At 49.0% G+C, this 21,147-nt stretch overlaps 1 protein-coding gene and 1 long non-coding RNA gene across 2 annotated transcripts; one reads left to right on the top strand and one right to left on the bottom strand.

The window, feature by feature from the left end:
• The first annotated feature begins 859 nt into the window (after positions 1 to 859).
• On the top strand, positions 860 to 4,158 carry LOC310843856. The gene is made up of 3 exons (XR_014563704.1): positions 860 to 886; positions 1,842 to 1,927; positions 2,011 to 4,158. It is a non-coding gene; the product is annotated as an uncharacterized lncRNA (long non-coding RNA).
• Positions 4,159 to 11,272: 7,114 nt separating this feature from the next.
• Positions 11,273 to 20,772, bottom strand: LOC310842784 (uncharacterized protein; the record flags this gene model as incomplete). Its single annotated transcript, XM_083734923.1, has 5 exons — positions 11,273 to 14,237; positions 18,669 to 18,795; positions 19,729 to 19,811; positions 20,093 to 20,174; positions 20,371 to 20,772. 5 exons carry the CDS (start codon positions 20,770 to 20,772, stop codon positions 12,028 to 12,030), a joined length of 2,904 nt encoding a protein of 967 aa, XP_083591049.1. The 3' UTR covers positions 11,273 to 12,027.
• Between the last annotated feature and the right edge of the window lie 375 nt (positions 20,773 to 21,147).

Genomic DNA, 21,147 nt, shown 5'->3' on the forward strand with positions numbered 1-21,147 from the left:
TTTCTAAAGGAATTGATGGTCGGTCTGATGCAGAAGTTATTTAGCTTGCTTCTCTTCAGCTCTATAACATAAGAGGGATATTCCTAGGAAGCTGCCTTGGACACGGTCAGTCCTGTGACCCATCGACCTCAGCAGCACCTGCACTGACTGGCAGCAGCTCTCCTGGCTTTTGGACGGAGGGCAGACATTCCCAGCCCCCTCCCCCTTGGATGCCGCCCAGGACGGAAGACCTGCATGCAAAGCACATGGTCCAATCCTGCGCTATGGAGACCCCTGGCCTGCCTGGGAGGATGTGGGGCTGGCCTCCCTTTGGGAATGGGGCTGCAGGAAGAAGGTGGTGAAAGGAAGATGCAGCCCAGGGGCAGGCGGAACAGGAGGGGCCTCCGAGTTCTGAAGGAGGAGCATCACCTCTCGGGAGGGGCCAGGTAGGAGGGGGTTGCCATGGTGACAAGGACCCGCCCTCCTTTGGGACCTCTCTTGCTTCTCCCTTAAAAGCCACCGACTTGCAGGAGGCCATTGTGGGTTAGGCGTGAGGCAAGTGGAGGAGAGAGGAGTTGGTGGCGGTTGGCGGAGATTGGAGAAGGAGTTCGGTTTATTGTTCTTTTTCCAGTTTCTTATTTTGCTTCCCATTTCATTTCATACTTTTATTTGATTTATTATTTTAGTTTTGTATTTTAACACTTTTAACTTATTGTTCTTTATTTTAATATTTTTTATTTTATTTTGTGCATGTTTTGTATATACTTATTTTGTACATAGAGGGGTAGTTAGGGTTAGGCTTAGGCTTAGGGCTGCGATTGGGGTCAGAGTTAGGCTTGGATGGGCATTTTGGACAGCTAGTTTAGAGAGGAAGGTGGGATTTCCTCCTGGACGAAATGGGCAGGCTGTAAGTGTTGGGATACTGCCAGGGAGACGAAGGCATCAGGCAGGCCTCCACGTCGTCTCTGGACGATCTCCCGGTCTCCCGTAGGACAGCATCAGTCAATTAGCGACACGAGCCTCAGACACGAGCCTCAGACACATTCCAAGACTCATGCACACCCTTTTCAGCAGTCTCCACAACGGAAGATTCAGACAGGAGAGCAAATTTACAGCTTTATTCAACGTAGATCAGAACAAAGGAAAACATGACTGCTTGCATCCGTGTCCAGGAAAAGAGCCGGAACAAAAGCTGTATACAAAATGGAAGTTCCCAGAGAGAACAGTGCTGAGAGTAAACAGGCATGTGACACACAACAATCATGCCTGACCATTTAATGTGGAAGGGAACTATATCCTAAGAGTAAGTAGGATTCTTTCCCTTTCTCTTGGTCTCCTGGGGGGGGGGGTGAGTCCTGGGGTCCCCTGCACAGTCTTGGCTCTCTGGAAATTGACCCAGCCCGTCTTCTCTGAGAGCTCAGCTCCTCCACACTCTTTCCCTGCCTTCCCCATTTCTTCCTTGCTTTTATTAGGACATCCCTAGCCCACTTTCCTCCCAGGAGCTCAAAGTGGCCTCCATGGTTCTTCCTGCCACCACTTTTTATCTTCCCAGCAGCCCTGCAAAGTAGGCCAGGCTGGCCCAAGGTCCACCAGGGAGCTTCATGGCTGAGTGGGGATTCGAACCCTGCTCTCCCCGGTCCTCCTAGTCCAGCCCTCCAACCACTACACCTCTCCCTGGCTCCATCTTGCATCTCTCCAGCTGCCCAACACCATCAGCCTTCTCCCCCTTCATGGGGGTCTCTCTGGTTCCGAGGAAGACTCCACCACCTTCCTATCTCAGCCCCCCGCACAGATACAAACACACACACCCCATTGGGGCTCCTGAGTCGCTCTCCCCACCCCACCCCGCTCCTCTCTTCTAGGTTCAGGTGGTTCAGGGCCCTGTTCAGCTACTGGCGGAGGAACAGGGTGGCCCCCCTGCAAGTCCCGGAGGAGCCCATGGTGATAGGTGAGAAAGTGTGGACACCTCAGGGTGCAGTTCTCTGGCTGCCCCCCGGAAAGAGCTGGCTTTCCTCCTCTGCTCTCTTCCAGGACATCTTGGGGCACTTGGAGCGCTTCAGGGATCAATCACTGAGCCTGGCCCTGGCCCTCCTCCAGCTGAGGTGAGGGGTTTGTTGGGGATGGATGAGGTTGTGGGGGTGGGGGGCAGAACTCCAGGGGGAGCTCTGGGTGAGGAAGAACAGGCAGGAGGGAGAAGGGGGCAAGGGAGACTCAGAGGAGGCAGCATCTAACCCTCTCCCCCCTTCATCTCTGGAGCATCATGAGGCCAAAGTTCAGCGGCGATATGCGCTGTGCTATTCTGCACAGGACGTTTGAGGCAGTGCTGAAAGGGGCTGAGAAGGTGGAGGACAGAGAAGTATGTCCTCTGTCTTGACTTCCCTTTGCTCAGCTCTTTCTTCTTCTCACACCCTTGCTAGATTTAACCCAGCACTCAACCTCTCTTCTCTCTTTTCCCACAGGAACTGAAGAGGCACTTCCAGAGCCTGCTGGGGGGCGGGGGGAGGGTGTCTCCACTTCAGAGATGGGCCTCACAATTCTCCACACAACTTTCCAGGCCAACTAGAGGGAAAGAATGAGAGGACAGGGAGGTCTGTCCTTAGTCCTCTTTACTTTTCCTTTGAGGCAGCAGCACTGAGGGGCCTTTGGACCATCCAGCTGCCCAAGAATCACACCGCAGAGTCCATTCTGGTTGTGTGAGGAACCCCAGGAGGGAGCTGTCAGGGGAGGGCAGAGGTGCCCTCCTGATGCCCCCGGAAGGACCTGACTTTCCTCCTCTGCTCTCTTCCAGGACATCCTGGGGTGCCTTGGGCGTTTTGACGAGTGCCCCATAATACAAACTTCTCCTCCGACCTCTGCAGTGCAATAGTCCGCAGGAGGTTTGAGGCACTCCTGAAGGAAGAACAGGAGGTGAACAGGAAGGTTTGTCATTGGTCTTGACTTCTCTTGACATGGCTCTTTCTTCTTCCTCTTCACACACTTCCACAACTGCACTCAGGACTCAAAATCTCTTCTCTCTTTCCCTCCTTTCCCTTCGTGGACCTGCTGGCTTGAACATGGGCCTCTCGCACAGGAATTGAAGTGGCACTTCCATCATCTGCTCTGACAGAGACCCCCAACGCTCCACACCTCCTTCTCCTGCTTAACGTAAGTGTCCTGATGGCATCAGAGATGGTAAAGGGATGCCAGGGACTCTGTGGAGGGGGCAGTGGGGGCCTCCTTGGCCCAGGCTGGCCCCTGACTCTGAGATGCTCTTTCCTCCCGCAGGACCGCCGATGTTACGCCCTTTAGGAAAGTGGGGAGCAACAGAAACCAGCAGCCAACAGCTTCCCTTCTCTGCTGGCCTTTGCCCGAAGGTCCCCCCATCTCAGAGCAAGTAGATTCAGTCCTTTGAACACTTCCATCTCCCCAAGAGGCTCCCAAGGCTGATCATCCTCTGCAGTTGATAACAGACTTAACTGAAAAGAACGGCTTCCTCTTCTGGTGACTCCTGAGAATTCTAGAAAACATTCACCCTTTCCATAGCCGTATGGATGCACAACAGTTCTTTAGTTGGAATCTCCTTTCTCACAAGTCATTTGGGTCCTTGTCTTCAGAGCAGGAGCAGGTGCAAGCTTCTTGCATCTTCCATGTGGGAGCCCTTCAGGCATTTGAAGACGGCTCTCAAGTCATGTCTCCGTCTCCCCTTCTCCAGGCTAAACATCCCCAACTGTGAAATCCACTTTAAAAATAATAATAATCTGGCCTTTTGCAGTTTGGAAAATGAAGGGTAAATGCATTGAAAAGTGTGGTGGGAAGACTTTTAAGAAATTGGGGTGAGTGCTCATGGTCCTATACCTGCCCCACAAAGAAATCTGAATTGGATAGAATCTGATCTCCGTGTGCAGAACCTTAGATTTGCCCCTCTTGAAATTCTTTCCTGCTCTGTGCCAGACTCCAAAGCTGGGCTTGGGGCTTTATGGGAAACCTAATGCAGAAGCAAGATCTGTAAGGGGGGGTGCTAAGAGCCCCTCCATCCTATGCTCAGGTTGTATATATGTGCACATAAAACCAGGTACCCTGAAGACTCTACAGTCTCTGCTAACCTTCCTTCCCAGAAAACTAAACCCCGGGTAAGGAGAAGCACCCCTGGAGTTTCTTGTTGCACAGAGATTGGGGTGCTGGGTAAGAAAAGGACACACCCTAGAGCAGTGTTTCCCAACCTTGTGCCTCCAGCTGTTTTTGAACTACAATTCCCATCATCCCTGACCATTGGTCTTGCTAGCTAGGGATGATGGGAGTTGTAGTCCAAAAACAGCTGGAGGCCCAAGGTTGGGAAACACTGCCCTAGAGGTCAGAGCAATGGCGGATCGTGGCATCTCAAATGGTGGTGCTGCCCTGGACAATGCCAAATTCTGGCACCACCTCCCCCTTGCCTCACGCTTCCCTCCCCCCAGCTTTATTAATATCCTTGCAATACTATATATATAAGCAAATATATGCAGGTTTTGGTGTCCTCGGGTGTCTTCCCGTGTAAAAGTTGGGGTGTCTAGGCGACGTTTCGACGAGGTCTCACTCGTCATCTTCAGGCTGGTGCTTTCGGCTTCTTGTTACTGGAACAGAGCGGGATCTCAATGTTTGAGTTCCTATAAATACTGTAGAGGGGGTGTGGTGTCTAGCCTCCAATGTTCTGGGCAGAGAGGAAGTTCCCAGGCTAGTGTGCCTTTTCGGCAGTTGCGTAGGAACAAGAGATCACATAAGATGGTGGTGATCTCTTGTTCCTACGCAACTGCCGAAAAGGCACACTAGCCTGGGAACTTCCTCTCTGCCCAGAACATTGGAGGCTAGACACCACACCCCCTCTACAGTATTTATAGGAACTCAAACATTGAGATCCCGCTCTGTTCCAGTAACAAGAAGCCGAAAGCACCAGCCTGAAGATGACGAGTGAGACCTCGTCGAAACGTCGCCTAGACACCCCAACTTTTACACGGGAAGACACCCGAGGACACCAAAACCTGCATTCCTGTACCCGTGAAAATCTATAGCAAATATATATATATATATATATATATAAAACATCTTGTAAAATAGATTAAAGTTTCAATCACATATATACAGACACACAAAAAGGAACATATGCCTGTCTTTTCTTACATATTTATGAACCTTACGCTTCAACTGTATTATTTTTTATGTGATATCCTATGTCCAGCTATGTGCACTGCTACACTTGCAAATAGCCTTAAGAGGAGGAGGAGGAGGAGGAGGAGGAGGAGGAGGAGGAGGAGGAGGAGGAGGAGGAGGAGGAGGAGAAGAAGAAGAAGAAGAAGAAGAAGAAGAAGAAGAAGAAGAAGAAGAAGAAGAAGAAGAAGAAGAAGAAGAGCAGTAGTAGTTTGGATTTGATATCCCGCTTTATCACTACCCAAAGGAGTCTCAAAGCGGCTAACATTCTCCTTTCCCCTTCCTCCCCCACAACAAACACCCTGTGAGGTGAGTGGGGCTGATAGACTTCAAAGAAGTGTGACTGGCCAAAGGTCACCCAGCAGCTGCATGTGGAGGAGCAGGGAAGCGAACACTGTTCACCAGATTACAAGTCCACCACTCTGAACCACTACACCACACTGGCTCTCAAGATGCCTGACATGCAAGTCTCTTAAGATTTACACGAAGGCATCCATTTACAACAAACCAGGTTATTATTTGTTATTATTTAGAAAAAAATATAGTCCTAAAGGGGGAAATGGTTAAAATAATTTTTTAGGATATATTATATAAATGTTCCTCAATGTACCAAGCAAATACATATATAAATATATAAACCACATGTCCAAAACCCACAGGAAAAGCCCTAAAACCATTTTGACTCTTTCACTCACCTCAAATATTTCTCTACAAGGTCGAAGGAAATGCAGAAACCTCCCCATTGTCTCTGTCCTCACAAATCCTGCCTTAAGGGCACATTTAAGGTGTGAATAGAGTGGGCCTGTGACCTGGCTCAGGAATGAAGTATTATCATTACAAAAGAATGGCCAGCCTCCCCAGGTCATCCAGTCAAGCGACCATTTACAGGTAACCTGGCAGACAAGGTAAAAACAACGCACTCAGATTTCTGTTGTAGACCGCTTTTTCTGTGACGTAGGTATGATGCATCTGGGGGGTAGTCTTGGGCTACACCCCTTCTGTGATGTATGTATGATGTATCTGGGGGTGGTCTTGGACTCCAGGGCGGGCAATTAAAAATGTCTCTATTAAGGGCTTGCATGCATGGCTCGGGGTCCTCCTCCTCTCTCCTGCGTGTGGGGAAGAACCCTGTTGCAACAGTTAATAAAGAACAGGCTTAATAGCTGGGTTCCTCTTACATCTATTTTTATTTCAGTCAACATTTGCATCACTGACTCTTCAAAAGTTAGTGCTTTAGAGCCTCTTCTGTCTTTAGGTTTGCTTTTCTCAGGCTTATCTACACCATTAGCCATAACTATTCCACAGTTTCAAGGTCCGCTCACCTAGACTCAGTCCACAGATTTTTAGTACACAGACAGCAAAAGGCAGCTCAGCAGCCCCCCCTTTCAAAGTCTTATTCTTTTTAATAATAATAATAATAATAATAATAATAATAATAATAATAATAATTTATATCCCGACCTCCCCAGCCGAAGCCGGGCTCAGGGCGGCTAACAACAATCAAATAATCAATCAAATAATCCAACATTCTAAAAACATTTCATTATAAAAATTAATTAAAATCAAATTAATGGCAACCGTTACAAAATTCTGTGCAGGTTGCCAGAGGAGGGAGTTAGGCTGCGCCCTGACCAAAGGCCTGGTGGAACAACTCTGTCTGTCAGGTCCCGCAGGGCCCTAGTCTCTTGTGACAGAGCGTTCCACCAGATTGGAGCCGCGGCCGAGAAGGCCCTGGCTCTAGTTGAGGCCAGACTAACCTCTCTGACGCCTGGGACCTTCAGGATGTTTTTATTTGCAGACCGTAGGTTCCTCTGTGGGGCATATCAGGAGAGGCGGTCCCGTAGGTACGAGGGTCCTAGGCCGTATAGGACTTTAAAGGTTAAAACCAGCACCTTAAACCTGATCCTGTACTCCACCGGGAGCCAGTGCAGCTGGTATAGTACCGGATAAATGTGATCTCGCAGCAAAGACCCCATAAGGAGTCTCGCCGCGACATTCTGCACCCGCTGAAGTTTCTGGGTCAGGCTCAAGGGCAGCGAATTACAATAATCCAGTCTGGAGGTGACCGTCGCGTGGATCACAGTGGCTGGGTCAGGGCGAGAGAGATAAGGGGCCAACTGCTTAGCTTGGCGGAGATGAAAAAATGCCGCCTTTGTTATAGCTGTAATCTGCGCCTCCATAGAGAGGGAGGTATCGAAGATTACACCCAAACTCTTAACGGATGGTGCTGGCACTAATTGCACCCCCGCAAGAGATGGGAGTTGCCCCCTCAATCTCATATCGTCCCGTCCCAGCCAGTGGACCTCTGTCTTCGAAGGATTTCACTTCAACCGGCTCCCACGTAACCATCCAGCCACAGCTTCCAAACATCTGGTCAATGTGTCTGGGGCCGAGTCTGGATGGTCATCCATCAACAGATAGAGTTGGGTGTCATCGGCATACTGATGGCAACCCAGCCCCAAACTCCGGACAAGCTGGGCGAGGGGGCGCATAAAGATGTTAAAAAGCATCGGGGAGAGTATCGCACCCTAAGGCACTCCACACACCAAGGAGTGGCGCGATGACAATTCCCCTCCCAAGCGCCACCCTCTGTTCCCGACCAGAGAGAAACGAGCGCAGCCATTGAAGGACTGTGCCCTGAATCCCCACTTTGGCAAGGCGGTGGTCCAGGAGTTCATGATCGACCATGTCGAAGGCTGTTGACAGGTCTAGAAGAATCAGCAGCCCCAACCCGCCTCGATCCAGCTGCCTGCGGAGATAATCTGTTAGGGCGACCAGAGCCGTCTCGGTCCCATGACCAGCGCAGAAGCCGGACTGGAATGGATCCAGAGCTGAAGTTTCATCCAGAAACCTACCAAGCTGTTCAGCAACTGCTCTCTCAATCACCTTACCCAAGAATGGAAGATTCGAAACCGGGCGGTAATTGGATAGATCTAAGGGATCTAATGATGTTTTCTTTAAGAGCGGGCGCACCACTGCCTCCTTCAGTTCCCCTGGGAATATCCCGGTGCCAAGGGACAAATTGATGATATCCCCCAGGGGGGTCCGCACCACATCTGGACACGCTCTAATCAGCCAAGACGGGCACGGGTCAAGAGAACAGGTGGTGGGCTTTCCAGCTCGGAGGAGTCTGTCCACAGCGGCTGGGGATATCCGGTCAAAGTGGTCCAATACCTGGACCAGAGGACAGTCGAGTGGCCTCCAGTTCCTTTATTGTATCCAAATTGGCAGGGAGGTCATAGCGGAGCAACAGGACCTTCTCCGCAAAAAAGCACGCAAATGCCTCACAGCTCTGTGTCAGATTGTTATTTAAAATTGGCTGTCCTTCGAGGGACGTTAAAGACCTAATTATACTAAAAAGAATGCACCGGGCGAGAACTAGCGGATGCAATGGAGGCCAAGAAGTAAGACTTCTTAGCGGCCTTCACTGCCATCTCATAGGTTTTCATAAAAACCCTATAAGATGTTCTTGAGGCTCTGTCACGGGCACCCCGCCATACTCGCTCTAGCCGTCTGAGGTCCCGCTTCATTTTCCGGAGCTCCTCGGTAAACCAGGGAGCCCGGTTTCTGCGAGGTCGCAGAGGGCACTTAGGTGCGATCTCATCGATGGCTGCCAGGAGCTGGATATTCCAGCCCTCAAAAAGCTCAGTCAATAAGTTGCCAGGGGGAGCAACATCCCGCAAGGCTTGGCGGAATCTATCAGGGTCCATCAGCCTCTGCGGGCGAGCCCAAATTGGCTGGCCACCTAAGCAGGGTGGGGGTGGAAAGTCAATCCTGGCTTTCAGAGCGTAGTGATCAGACCATGGCACCTTCATCGAAGGAGACATGATCACATCTATACCTACGCCAAAGATAAAATCCAGCGTGTGGCCTGCTTGATTTGTGGGGCATGAAACTAACTGGGAGAGCCCTAGTGTCGCCATGGAAGATACCAGGTCCAGAGCCTGTGAGGAGGGAGTGGCATCAGCATGGATGTTGAAGTCCCCCAATAACAATAAGTTAGGGAACTCCAAGGCCCAGCTGGCCACCGCCTCCAGCAGGCCTGACAGGGTGGCTGCTGGTGTGCTAGGTGGCCGGTACACCAGCCAGACAGCCAAGCTCACCTCAGAGCCCCACACTAGGCCAACACATTCAATGCCGGGGATCAATGGCGATGGTAGAGCCCTGAAAGAGCAATCTTCCCAGATTAATAATGCCTCCCCCCCGGCCCACAGTCTGTGTCGGGTGGAGGACGGAGAAACCCGGGGGCACCATCTCTCGTAAGGTAACAGTTTCCCCTTCGCGCACCCAGGTCTCCATCACACAAGCCAGGTTGACCCCCTGCGAGGTATAATAATAATAATAATAATAATTTATTATTTGTACCCCGCCCATCTGGCTGGGTTTCCCCAGCCACTCTGTGCGGCTTCCAACAGAAATGAAAAATACACTAAAATGTCACATATTAAAAACTTCCCTGAACAGGGCTGCCTTCAGATGTCTTCTGAATATCAGGTAGTTGTCCATCGCCTTGACATCCGATGGGAGGGCATTCCACAGGGCGGGCGCCACCACCGAGAAGGCCCTCTGCCTGGTTCCCTGCAACTTGGCCTCTCGCAGGGAGGGAACCGCCAGAAGGCCCTCGGAGCTGGACCTCAGTGTCCGGGCAGAACGATGGGGGAGGAGACGCTCCTTCAGATATGCTGGACCGAGGCCATTTAGGGCTTTAAAGGTCAGCACCAACACTTTGAATTGTGCTCGGAAACGTACTGGGAGCCAATGTAGGTCTTTCAAGACCGGTGTTATATGGTCTCGGCGGCTGCTCCCAGTCACCAGTCTAGCTGCCGCATTCTGGATTAGTTGTAGTTTCCGAGTCACCTTCAAAGGTAGCCCCACGTAGAGCGCATTGCAGTAGTCCAAGCGGGAGATAACCAGAGCATGTACCACTCTGGCGAGACAGTCCGCAGGCAGATAGGGTCTCAGCCTACGTACCAGATGGAGCTGGTAAACAGCTGCCCTGGATACAGATTTGACCTGTGCCTCCATGGACAGCTGTGAGTCCAAAATGACTCCCAGGCTGCGCACCTGGTCCTTCAGGGGCACAGTTACCCCATTCAGGACCAGGGAATCCTCCACACCTGCCCGCTTCCTGTCCCCCAAAAACAGTACTTCTGTCTTGTCAGGATTCAACCTCAATCTGTTAGCCGCCATCCATCCTCCAACCGCTTCCAGACACTCACACAGGACCTTTACCGCCTTCACTGGTTCTGATTTAAAAGAGAGGTAGAGCTGGGTATCATCTGCATACTGATGAACACCCAGCCCAAACCTCCTGATGATCCCTCCCAGCGGCTGCATGTAGATGTTGAAAAGCATGGGGGAGAGGACAGAACCCTGAGGCACCCCACAAGTGAGCGGCCAGGGGTCTGAACACTCATCCCCCCCCACCACTTTCTGAACACGGCCCAGGAGGAAGGAGCGGAACCACTGTATGACAGTGCCCCCAGCTCCCAGCCCCCCAAGACGGTCCAGAAGGATGTCATGGTCGATGGTATCAAACGCCGCTGAGAGATTCAGCAGAACTAGGAAACAGCTCTCACCTTTGTCCCTAGCCCGCCGGAGATCATCAACCAGTGCGACCAAGGCAGTTTCAGTCCCATGATGAGGCCTGAATCCCGACTGGAAGGGATCCAAATGGTCCGCTTCTTCCAGGCGTGCCTGGAGTTGTTCAGCAACCACTCGCTCAATCACCTTGCCCAAGAATGGAAGGTTTGAGACTGGGCGATAATTGGCCATCGTGGCCGCATCTAAAGATGGTTTTTTAAGAAGCGGTTTGATAACCGCCTCTTTCAGCGGGTCTGGGAAGGCACCCTCACGGAGGGAAGCATTCACCACCCCACGAAGCCCATCGCCCAGTCCTTCCCGGCTAGCTTTTATAAGCCAGGATGGGCAAGGATCCAGAAGACAAGTAGTTGGCTTCACTCGTCCAAGCAGCCTGTCCACATCCTCGGAGGTAACAGATTGAAATTGATCCCACACAACTTGACCAGACAGGACTCTAGCACTCTCCCGCCCCGGCCCTGATAAAGGTAAAGAAATCTCGCAGAGTGTCGTTTTTGTTTTTTGTTTTTTATGAATATTTATTAAGATTTTACAAAGTCATAAATACAAAAATGCATAAAAAAGAAAAGAGAAAGAAAAAGAAAAGTACAAAATACAGAAAACGAAAAAATAGAAAAAAGAAGTTAAAAACAAATCCATTTTTTATAACTTTAAACTCATTAGCTTGTTTCCTTGACCTCCTCACACCTCCCCTTTTCGGTTAGCGGTAACAGCTTTCGCTTTCACTTCAGCGGAAAGGGATTGACCTCCGTTATTAAATCCCTTCCAGTCAAATTTAATGTCCAAATGCAAACCCTTTTTACTCACAATTTTCCAATCTTAATTTAGTCCGAGAAATTGGTCGCTCATGATCGCCGGACTTTGGAGCTTCGCGCAATGAAGGAAGCGAGTTGATTCCACAGTACTGTCTCCAATCCCGCTCACTCTCGGAGCTCTTACTAGCGCTTACTGGGGAGCAGGGGAGTTGCTAAGAGTACCCGCTGTAACACCAGGTTCTCAGAATGCTCAATTTGAGGTATTTTTCGGGATTCTGTGACACTCTCACGATCACCCCAATCTTGAAAGTGCCAGGGCTCTTTCAGCCGAAAGAGCTTCCATCCGCCATAAATTGGGGGGCCAACTGCAGGTTCTCCTCAAATATTTTATTGGGGGGGCAAAGACCCCCAGACCTTTAATAGTTGGCACCTATTCCCTACACCCACAGGTCTGAGGAATGTTACAACATAAAAACACAAAAAAAAACCACATGTTAAAAGGGCAGTAGGTGTCAATCAGCTAAAGGCCTGGTTATAAGGATGCGGATTTGCCAGGCTCCAAAAGCTGTATAATCTTTTTTCCGACCTTTGTATGGATTATTTTATGAGAAGTGAGACTGTATTTCTGATTGAAGGTCTTTCCACATTCCACACACTGATAGGGTTTCTCCCCTGTATGAATTCTTTGATGGGAAGTGAGATGGGAGCTCCGACTGAAGCTCTTTCCACATTCTACACACTGATAGGGTTTCTCCCCTGTATGAATTCTTTGATGGGAAGTGAGAGAGGAGCTCTGACTGAAGCTCTTTCCACATTCCACACACTGATAGGGTTTCTCCCCTGTATGAATTCTTTGATGGGAAGTGAGAGAGGAGCTTTCAGTGAAGCTCTTTCCACATTCCACACACTGATAGGGTTTCTCCCCTGTATGAATTCTGTGATGGGAAGTGAGAGAGGATCTATCAGTGAAGCTCTTTCCACATTCCACGCATTGATAGGGCTTCTCCCCTGTATGAATCCTTTTATGGGAAGTGAGATTGGAGCCCTTCCTGAAGCTCTTTCCACATTCCACACACTGATAGGGTTTCTCCCCTGTATGAATTCTGTGATGGGAAGTGAGATGGGAGCTCCGACTGAAGCTCTTTCCACATTCCACACACTGATAGGGTTTCTCCCCTGTATGAATTCTGTGATGGGAAGTGAGAGAGGATCTATCAGTGAAGCTCTTTCCACATTCCACGCATTGATAGGGTTTCTCCCCTGTATGAATTCTTTGATGGGAAGTGAGAGAGGAGCTTTCAGTGAAGCTCTTTCCACATTCCGCACACTGATAGGGTTTCTCCCCTGTATGAATTCTTTGATGGGAAGTGAGAGAGGAGCTTTCAGTGAAGCTCTTTCCACATTCCACACACTGATAGGGTTTCTCCCCTGTATGAATTCTGTGATGGGAAGTGAGAGAGGATCTATCAGTGAAGCTCTTTCCACATTCCACGCATTGATAGGGTTTCTCCCCTTTATGAATCCTTTTATGGGAAGTGAGATTGGAGCCCTTCCTGAATCTCTTTCCACATTCTACACACTGGTAGGGTTTCTCCCCTGTATGAATTCTGTGATGGGAAGTGAGATGGGAGCTCCGACTGAAGCTCTTTCCACATTCTACACACTGATAGGGTTTCTCCCCTGTATGAATTCTTTGATGGGAAGTGAGAGTGGAGCTCTGACTGAAGCTCTTTCCACATTCCATACACTGATAGGGTTTCTCCCCTGTATGAATTCTTTGATGATAAGTGAGAGAGGAGCTCTGACTGAAGCTCTTTCCACATTCCACACACTGATAGGGTTTCTCCCCTGTATGAATTCTTTGATGGGAAGTGAGATCGGAGCTCTGACGGAAGCTCTTTCCACATTCCACACACTGATAGGGTTTCTCCCCTGTATGAATTATTTGATGATAAGTGAGAGAGAACATACCAGTGAAGCTCTTTCCACATTCCACACACTGATAGGGTTTCTCCCTTGTATGAATTCTTTGATGGGAAGTGAGAGAGGAGCTTTCAGTGAAGCTCTTTCCACATTCCACACATTGATAGTGTTTCTCCCCTTTATGAATCCTTTTATGGGAAGTGAGATTGGAGCCCTTCCTGAAGCTCTTTCCACATTCCACGCACTGATAGGGTTTCTCCCCTGTGTGAATTCTTTGATGGGAGGTGAGAGAGGAGCTATGAGTGAAGCTTTTTCCACATACCACACACTGATAGGGTTTTTCCCCTGTATGAATTCTTTGATGGGAAGTGAGACTGTGGTTGTGAGTGAAGCTCTTTCCACATTCCACACACTGATAGGGTTTCTCCCCTGTATGAATCCTTTTATGGGAAGTGAGATTGGAGCTCTTCATGAAGCTCTTTCCACATTCCACACACTGATAGGGTTTCTCCCCTGTGTGAATTCTTTGATGGGAGGTGAGAGAGGAGCTATGAGTGAAGCTTTTTCCACATACCACACACTGATAGGGTTTCTCCACTGTATGAATTATTTGATGGGAAGTATGAGAGGAGCTTTCAGTGAAGCTCTTTCCACATTCCATGCACTGATAGAGTTTCTTTCCAATGACATTTTGTTGATGGGAAGTGGAATGGGAGCTTTGACTGCAGCTTTCTCCACACTCCAAATTTTTATGTGGCTTCTCCTGTCTGGGGATTTTGTCATGTTCACCTTTGTTCTCAATTTCCATTTCATCAGAATCTGCAATGGAGACAAAAAGGGATTAGAGCCTTAGGAACAAATGGAGAAGAACTGAAGGGAGTTGGGTGTGTGTTCATTACATGTGTTGTTTGTCATTAATCAACATATTTATTATGAGATTCTGATGTGTCGTTGAATGTTACTTTGTTTGATATACAGTAGTGGTCAAAATTGCAGAAGCTTTTTGGAGAAAAGTGTATTTCAGAGGTTTGATGGCTCAAAACACCGCTTCTTTTGGAGTAATAATATAAAATTATATATCAATGGAAACATAATTTTATCAAGAATGCAATTCAACAAAGTTTGTTTAATTATACTGTATTCTATCAAACATTATAGCCAAATAACCAGAAAAATGAAGCACAATTCACTTACATTGTAAAACATAATAAAATTATAGAAATAGCACAAAATGTTGACTGGTCACCCAAAAAGCGATGTAAGATTTTACTATTAAGTGAACAAGGCTACAGTTATGAAGAAATTAGAAGAGAGACTGGGGGAAACATAACCAAAGCTGGCATTTCTATATTTTGGAAGAGGTATAAGGAGACTCAGTCACTACAAAATCAGACTTGTTAAGGCAGGGAAAGGTGCACAAAGGCAAGTGACGATGGACGAGTGGAGAGACTGTGCCTACATGACAGAAGAAAATCATCTGGGTGTATACAAGATGACATGGAGCCATGTAATGTGAAGTTGAGTGCAAGGACTGGTCTAAATGTTAGAGTTCTAAGGAAAAAGCCATTGTTATCTCTCAAGCAAAGGTTGAAAAGATGAAACCCATGTTAACTGGACAGTGGAACAATGGGGCTGATACCAGAGCATTTATATATTTTCAACAGGATTCAGCTCTATGTCGTGTTGCTGCTGTGTGCAAAAGGTGCATTCAAGATAATGATATTTCACTGCCGGAATGTCCTGGGAATAGCTCAAACTTTAACCCAATCGGAAATCTATCGGGCCGACTAAAGAAACTTGTTAATCAAAGGCAACCCAACAATAAAGCCCAATTAACAGAGGCAATAATTCAGTCTTGGTTTCCCATTATTAGAGCTGCAAACTAAAAACTTGGTTCACTTCATGGGAAGGCGTTGTAAGGCCGTAATTAAAGCTAAAGGTTACCAATGGTTACCAAAGGTTTCACGTTTTAGCTTTATGACTGCTGTTCTAATAAATACTCCTTCATAAAAGTCATTGCATTACTTTCTTCATTAAATTATCTTTCCGTTGCTATATAATTGTATGGTATTACTCCACACAAAAGTGGTGTTATGAGCCATCAAACCTCAGAAATACACTTTTCACAAAAGGTTTCCAAAATTTTGGCCACTAGTAGAAGTTGTTCATTTTAAAGTTAATGTTCTTTTTATATGGAATCAGATTGGTGTTATTTATGTTTCATGATTACCGTATTTTTCCTTCTATAACACGCAGATTTTTTCTCCTAAAAAGGAAGGGGAAATGTCTGTGCGTGTTATAGAGCGAATGTGTGGTCCCTGGAGCCAAATAGTGCAAGGGGAGGCAAAAAAAAGCAGGCAAAAATCAAACCGCGAGTCTCCTAGAAGGGAAACTTGAAAAGAGGAAGCTGCTGCTTTCCAGCATTCTGCCTCAGGGTCTTACTGCCCACCCACCTCTGTTTCCTTGCTGTGTTTGCTCAAACGGAACAAAGAGCAGGGAAAGCCCCTCCCCTCCAAGCAAGCAGAGGGGAAAGCTGAAAACATGCAGGAGGGGGAGAGAGAGAGAGAGCGCGAGCTGGCTGGCTTGGGTGGGTAGGTGAGGGAAAACTTTTGCCTTCCTTTCCTCCCTACCCCTCTCCTGCATTCTTAGCCAGCTGCTTCTCTGCACACCCCTCTCCTGCTCCTTGTCCCTTCTGTGTTTTTCCTTCCCTCCCCACTTAAAATGTGGTTAAAAAGCATGGATCCACATGGATCCTCAGGATCTTTGCATTGGGTTAGCCCAAATTCACCATCAGATCACATAGCATGTCCATGGCTACAGCCTTCCCGCCAAAAATCACGCACCCACTGTGGCCTGTGGCTGCAATGGTGCAAAAATGTGGTTAAAAAGCATGGATCCACATGGATCCTAAGGATCTTTGCATTGGGTCAGCCCAAATTCACCATCAGATCACATAGCATGTCCATGGCTACAGCCTGCCCCCCAAAAATCACGCACCCACTGTTGCCTGGGGCTGCAATGGTGCAAAAACGTGGTTAAAAAGCATGGATCTACATGGATCCTCAGGATCTTTGCATTGGGTCAGCCCAAATTCACCATCAGATCACATAACATGTCCATGGCTACAGCCTGCCCCCCAAAAACCACACACCCACTGTTGCCTGGGCCTGCAATGGTGCAAAAACGTGGTTAAAAAACATGGATCCACATGGATCCTCAGGATCTTTGCATTGGGTCAGCCCAAATTCACCATCAGAGCACATAGCATGTCCATGGCTACAGCCTGCCCCCCAAAAATCACACACCCACTGTTGCCTGGGGCTGCAATGGTGCAAAAACATGGTTACAAAGCATGGATCCACAGGGATTCTCAGGATTTTTGCATTGGGTCACCCCAAATTCACCATCAGATCACATGTCTGTGGCCACAGCATGAAGCACAAAAATGATACATCCACTGTTTCATTCAGAATGTTTTTTCCCTTGTTTTCCTCCTCTAAAAACGATGTTCGTGTTATGGTCAGGTGCGTGTTATAGAGCGAAAAATACGGTATATATGTGTTGGAAGCCGCCCAGAGTGGCTGGGGCAACCCAGCCAGATGGGCAGGGTAGAAATAAAAATAATTATTATTACTACAGTGGTACCTTGATTTAAGAACAGTCCTGTTCCGGCAAAGATTAAGTTTGTAAACCGAGGTACCATTGTTTCATTATCATCATCATCATCATTATCATGGCATCCCCTCCATCGCCAATGTCAGTCCTTGTTATGGCTTGGTCTTTCCCACAAATGTGAGAGGACTCTGGCTGTTAATAATTTCAGATTTATTGCTAAAACAACAAACTTGGATGAAGCTCCTCTACTCATTGTCCTCCCCACAAGATGGAGTTGCCCAGACTGAGCTCCTCCCCCTTCCCCAGCACGGAATACTCTTCCAGTATCTTTTGCGCTCAGATCCTAGGAGATTTGGCAGAGAATGCTTCCTGCATTCCAGCGTCTGACTCACTCCTGTAGCTCTCACACAGCTGTCTGTCACTCTCTCTCTCTTTTCCTTCTCCCCTTGTTCAGAGCTCAGATGACAGTTCCTCTCCCCCTCCTCTCTGCCTTCCGCTGCTAACTCTCCTCTCCCTAGGCCTGCTTCTTCTCTGGCTGGCAGCACCTGAGCTTCGCTGACAGTCCTCTCTTTGGTCAACCCAAGACTGACAGGAGCAAAAACAAAAACCTGAAGCTACTCAGCTTTCCTAACAATTCTGAAGCTGACATTTAAGTGTTAGTTTCTGTTTCCCTCACTGAGCAGCTGCAAGTCATGGGACTATGTTTCCATTCCACAGTCAAGTTACTGTTGGGTTCCCACGGGAAAGGGAGACTGGGTGTGACGTTCACTGGTTTCCTGTTTCTTTGTTCTGTCGTTTCGTTGAGAGTTGCTCTCTGCTTCTCACAGAGACAAGATGTATATTTGTATGCTCTCAGCATAGTTCAGCAATAAAGCTTTTCGCAATGTAGCACCATCCTTTCGTTTGCGGACTCTGGGATTTTACTCTGCTGGGCTCAAGGCAAGATGAGCCGCATCAGCTCAAGGGCCAGAGCTGAACAATAAAAATTACCATTAAGATGGCCTCTGAAGACCAGCCCAATCTGTTGGGATGCGTCCAAAGGGAAACAGGGCCATTAGGCAGGCCCCCAGCTGGCTCCAGCCCACCGGCCGGTAACCGGGCAAACTCCGGTCCTCAGAACAGCATCAAACAGCGACCCGCAGCTTCAGAACTCTTCAGAAGCTGGAGCACCCTCTAATCAGCAGAGTAATTAACTCTTCATGACAGAAGGGTGGACACAGGCATATGTAAAGTATATTTACAAGCAGTTTATTCAGCATAGATCAAGACAAAGAAAAACATGTCTGCTCTCCTTCATGTCTGAGAGCAGGAAGCATGAGGCAAAAGCTATACACAAACAGAAGTTCCCAGCAAGCTGTGCTGGAATGTAAACAGATATGTGACATACAATAGCTCCTCACATCTGTTTAGGTGGAACAGAATATCAATATCCTAACACAATCATGGTAGAAAAAGGAATAATTTGAGAAAGATTGTTCAAAGAAAAAACTGTAATTTACTGTTTATTGTGGGGGTGTTAAGTTCCCAGGTGATATAGGGGCCACGGTTGAGCTCCGTGAAAATATACGAGGTTGATCCCATAGAGGTATGTTTTGAATTTCCAGGCAGCTATAACATTCCCACAGGGAGCCTTACCAAGAGAGGCCACGATCCCACGATTCTCCTCCATGACGTCCTTATGCAGAGCTCTCTGGTCAGGATCCAGCAACGCCCACTCCTCGTCCGTGAAACGAACAGCGACATCTTCAAAGCACACTGGACCCTAAAAGAAAAAGGGAAATGTCCTCCTTTGAGACAGCAGAAATATGATCTGCTACACAATGCTCTGTTGTTTCCTTCCTGTACATTGTGGTGTTGTTTTAATACGGTTGCTTTGCTGCACATTTTAATTATGGGTGCTTATTTTAATCTGCATTTTAATTATGGGTATTCGTTTTTGTGCAAATAAGTTGTACTCCACCTTGTGTTATTCAAGTCATTCTGCCTAGGCAAGCATTCCAGTTTCCCCGATGGAAGGATCCACTTTCTCCTCGTGAGCCGTTCTGGGAAGGTTCCCTCCCAATGGTCTAGAGTCAAATTCCAGGGGGTCATGGGGGCATGGGGAGGGGGAGGAATGGGAGGCAGGCCCCATTTTGCAGCCGATGGGGCTGGTTAGGTGAATCCAGGCCACTATTAGTTCTCATTTGTCTACTGCTTAGAAACCAATTTTTGCATTCAGTTATCAATCTAGAAATAAAATAAGCCTCTTTTGGATGGCCATCTGTCTTGGATGATCTAGCAGAGATTCCTGCATTGCAGGGGGGTCTCCTGGCTCTGAGAGACAAGCAGGGAGGGGGGCTTCTGGCAGAAGGAGAGGGAGCCACCGGTGGCTCCTCCTTCTCCAGACTCACCTCAGCCTCTCGACCTTCCTCTCCCACTCGCCTCCTTCCTCTTCTGCCTCTGATTTTGCACTGCATTCTGCCACAGAGTCTCCCAGCTCACTAAGCCCTGTTTCCCCTTCAGCTTCTGACACCTCCTCTTCCCAGTCTTCCCCCTCTGACTGCTCATCCTTCCTCCACTTCCACTCCTTCGGCTCTGAGCCATCTTCCCTTCCTGGTTCCCCGGCTGCTTCCTCCCACCATTCCTCTGTGCCCAACCAGTCCATGACATTGCTCCATCCCTCGGCCTCTGTCCCCACAAGGCAGCTTCCCCTGACCTGATCTGGTTCCACAGCCGCTGCTTCCCTTCTGCCCCCATGAAAAGGCGGATCAGGAGGTCTTGCCGGCATCCTTCTGCCACCTTCAAGAGAAAAAATGTAAAAAGGACGCCAGGAGTGCCTGCTTCTCTCACAGGTGAAACAGGGCATCTCTAACTACAGATGGGCCTTTGAGAAAGCCTTACCTGCTGAGAGTATTTGGAGGTTTGTGCTCATTTTATGTTTGTTGTGCAAAAATACATCTCCCCTCCTCTGGACCCTTCTTCCGAACTGTCTCCCCCCAAAACAAGATGGAAAAACCCTCAGATGAGTTGGGAAACCAACAGAATGAGACCAAACGGAGAAAAACCACCTTCCTCCTTACCCAGTGGCCTCTCTCTGGTGTCCAACGGAGGCCTCTCTGCCTCACAGGAATCCAGGTCCATTTCTGCAAAGAGATCCTTTCCCTGAGAAAGAAACAAGGATTCAAAACAGAGAATGGGGAGAAATACTAGAAAGAGAATGACGAAGACTTGAAGGGTGTGAGATCTCATTCCATGGATGCTTTCCCAGAAAATGGATGGGCCATCAGCAGACCATTATGGGATGTTCTCAGTCCTGTTTGGAGCCCCTTGGGAGTATCCAGAGGAAAGTCTCTCTCACCTGCTTTCTCTCCTCTGCCTGACTCAGGAGGAAGCCTTCGGCCAGGGCCACCGCCTGGGAACTGGTCTCCGCTCCACAGTCCCTCACCCAGCTCTCCATCTCCGGGGGAAGGACAGCCAGGAACTGCTCCAAGATCACCAGGTCCAGCATCTCAGCTTTCGTGTGCCTTTCTGGCTTCAGCCACTGATGGTCAAGGTGGTAGAGTCGGCTGCAAACCTCTCGGGGTCCTTTGGCCTCCTGGCAGCAGAACTGCCTCACCTGCTGGCTCTGCACCTCTGAGCAGAGGGTGTTCTCCTCACCATGGATCTTCGGCACTGGGTTTCCCCAGAATCCCCCAGTGCTCCCAGTTCGGCTGGCATGGCCTCTTCCTGCTTCAGGGCCAGCTGAGTCTCGATCATCCATCTGTGCTCTCAGGAAGCCTCTGAGACAGTGTTTCCCAACCGGTGTTCCGGGGCACACTAGTGTGCCGCGAGACGTTGCCTGGTGTGCCGTGGGAGGGAGGCGGGCGAGTCGGGCGGCGAGGAGAAAAGGCGACGAGCGGCGTCCCCTCAGAGCGCGGCGGGGCCACGAGCGAGCTGCCTCCTAGGCGCGCCTTCCCCGCCTCTCCTTCGGGGCGTCCCTGCGCTGCTTCTCCGACGCTGGAAGCAGCGGCAGCAGCAGCAGCAGGCAAGCAGCCCCTCCCTCATGCTGCCCTGGGTGGCGGAAGGGACAGGCGGGCCAAAGGGTCGCCGCCGCTCGCCTTTCCCGCGCGTTTCTCCACTTCGGTTCGACTTTGGG

The sequence above is a fragment of the Podarcis gaigeae genome (assembly GCF_964106915.1).
Source record: "Podarcis gaigeae genome assembly, chromosome: 4".
Classification (NCBI taxonomy): domain Eukaryota; kingdom Metazoa; phylum Chordata; class Lepidosauria; order Squamata; family Lacertidae; genus Podarcis; species Podarcis gaigeae.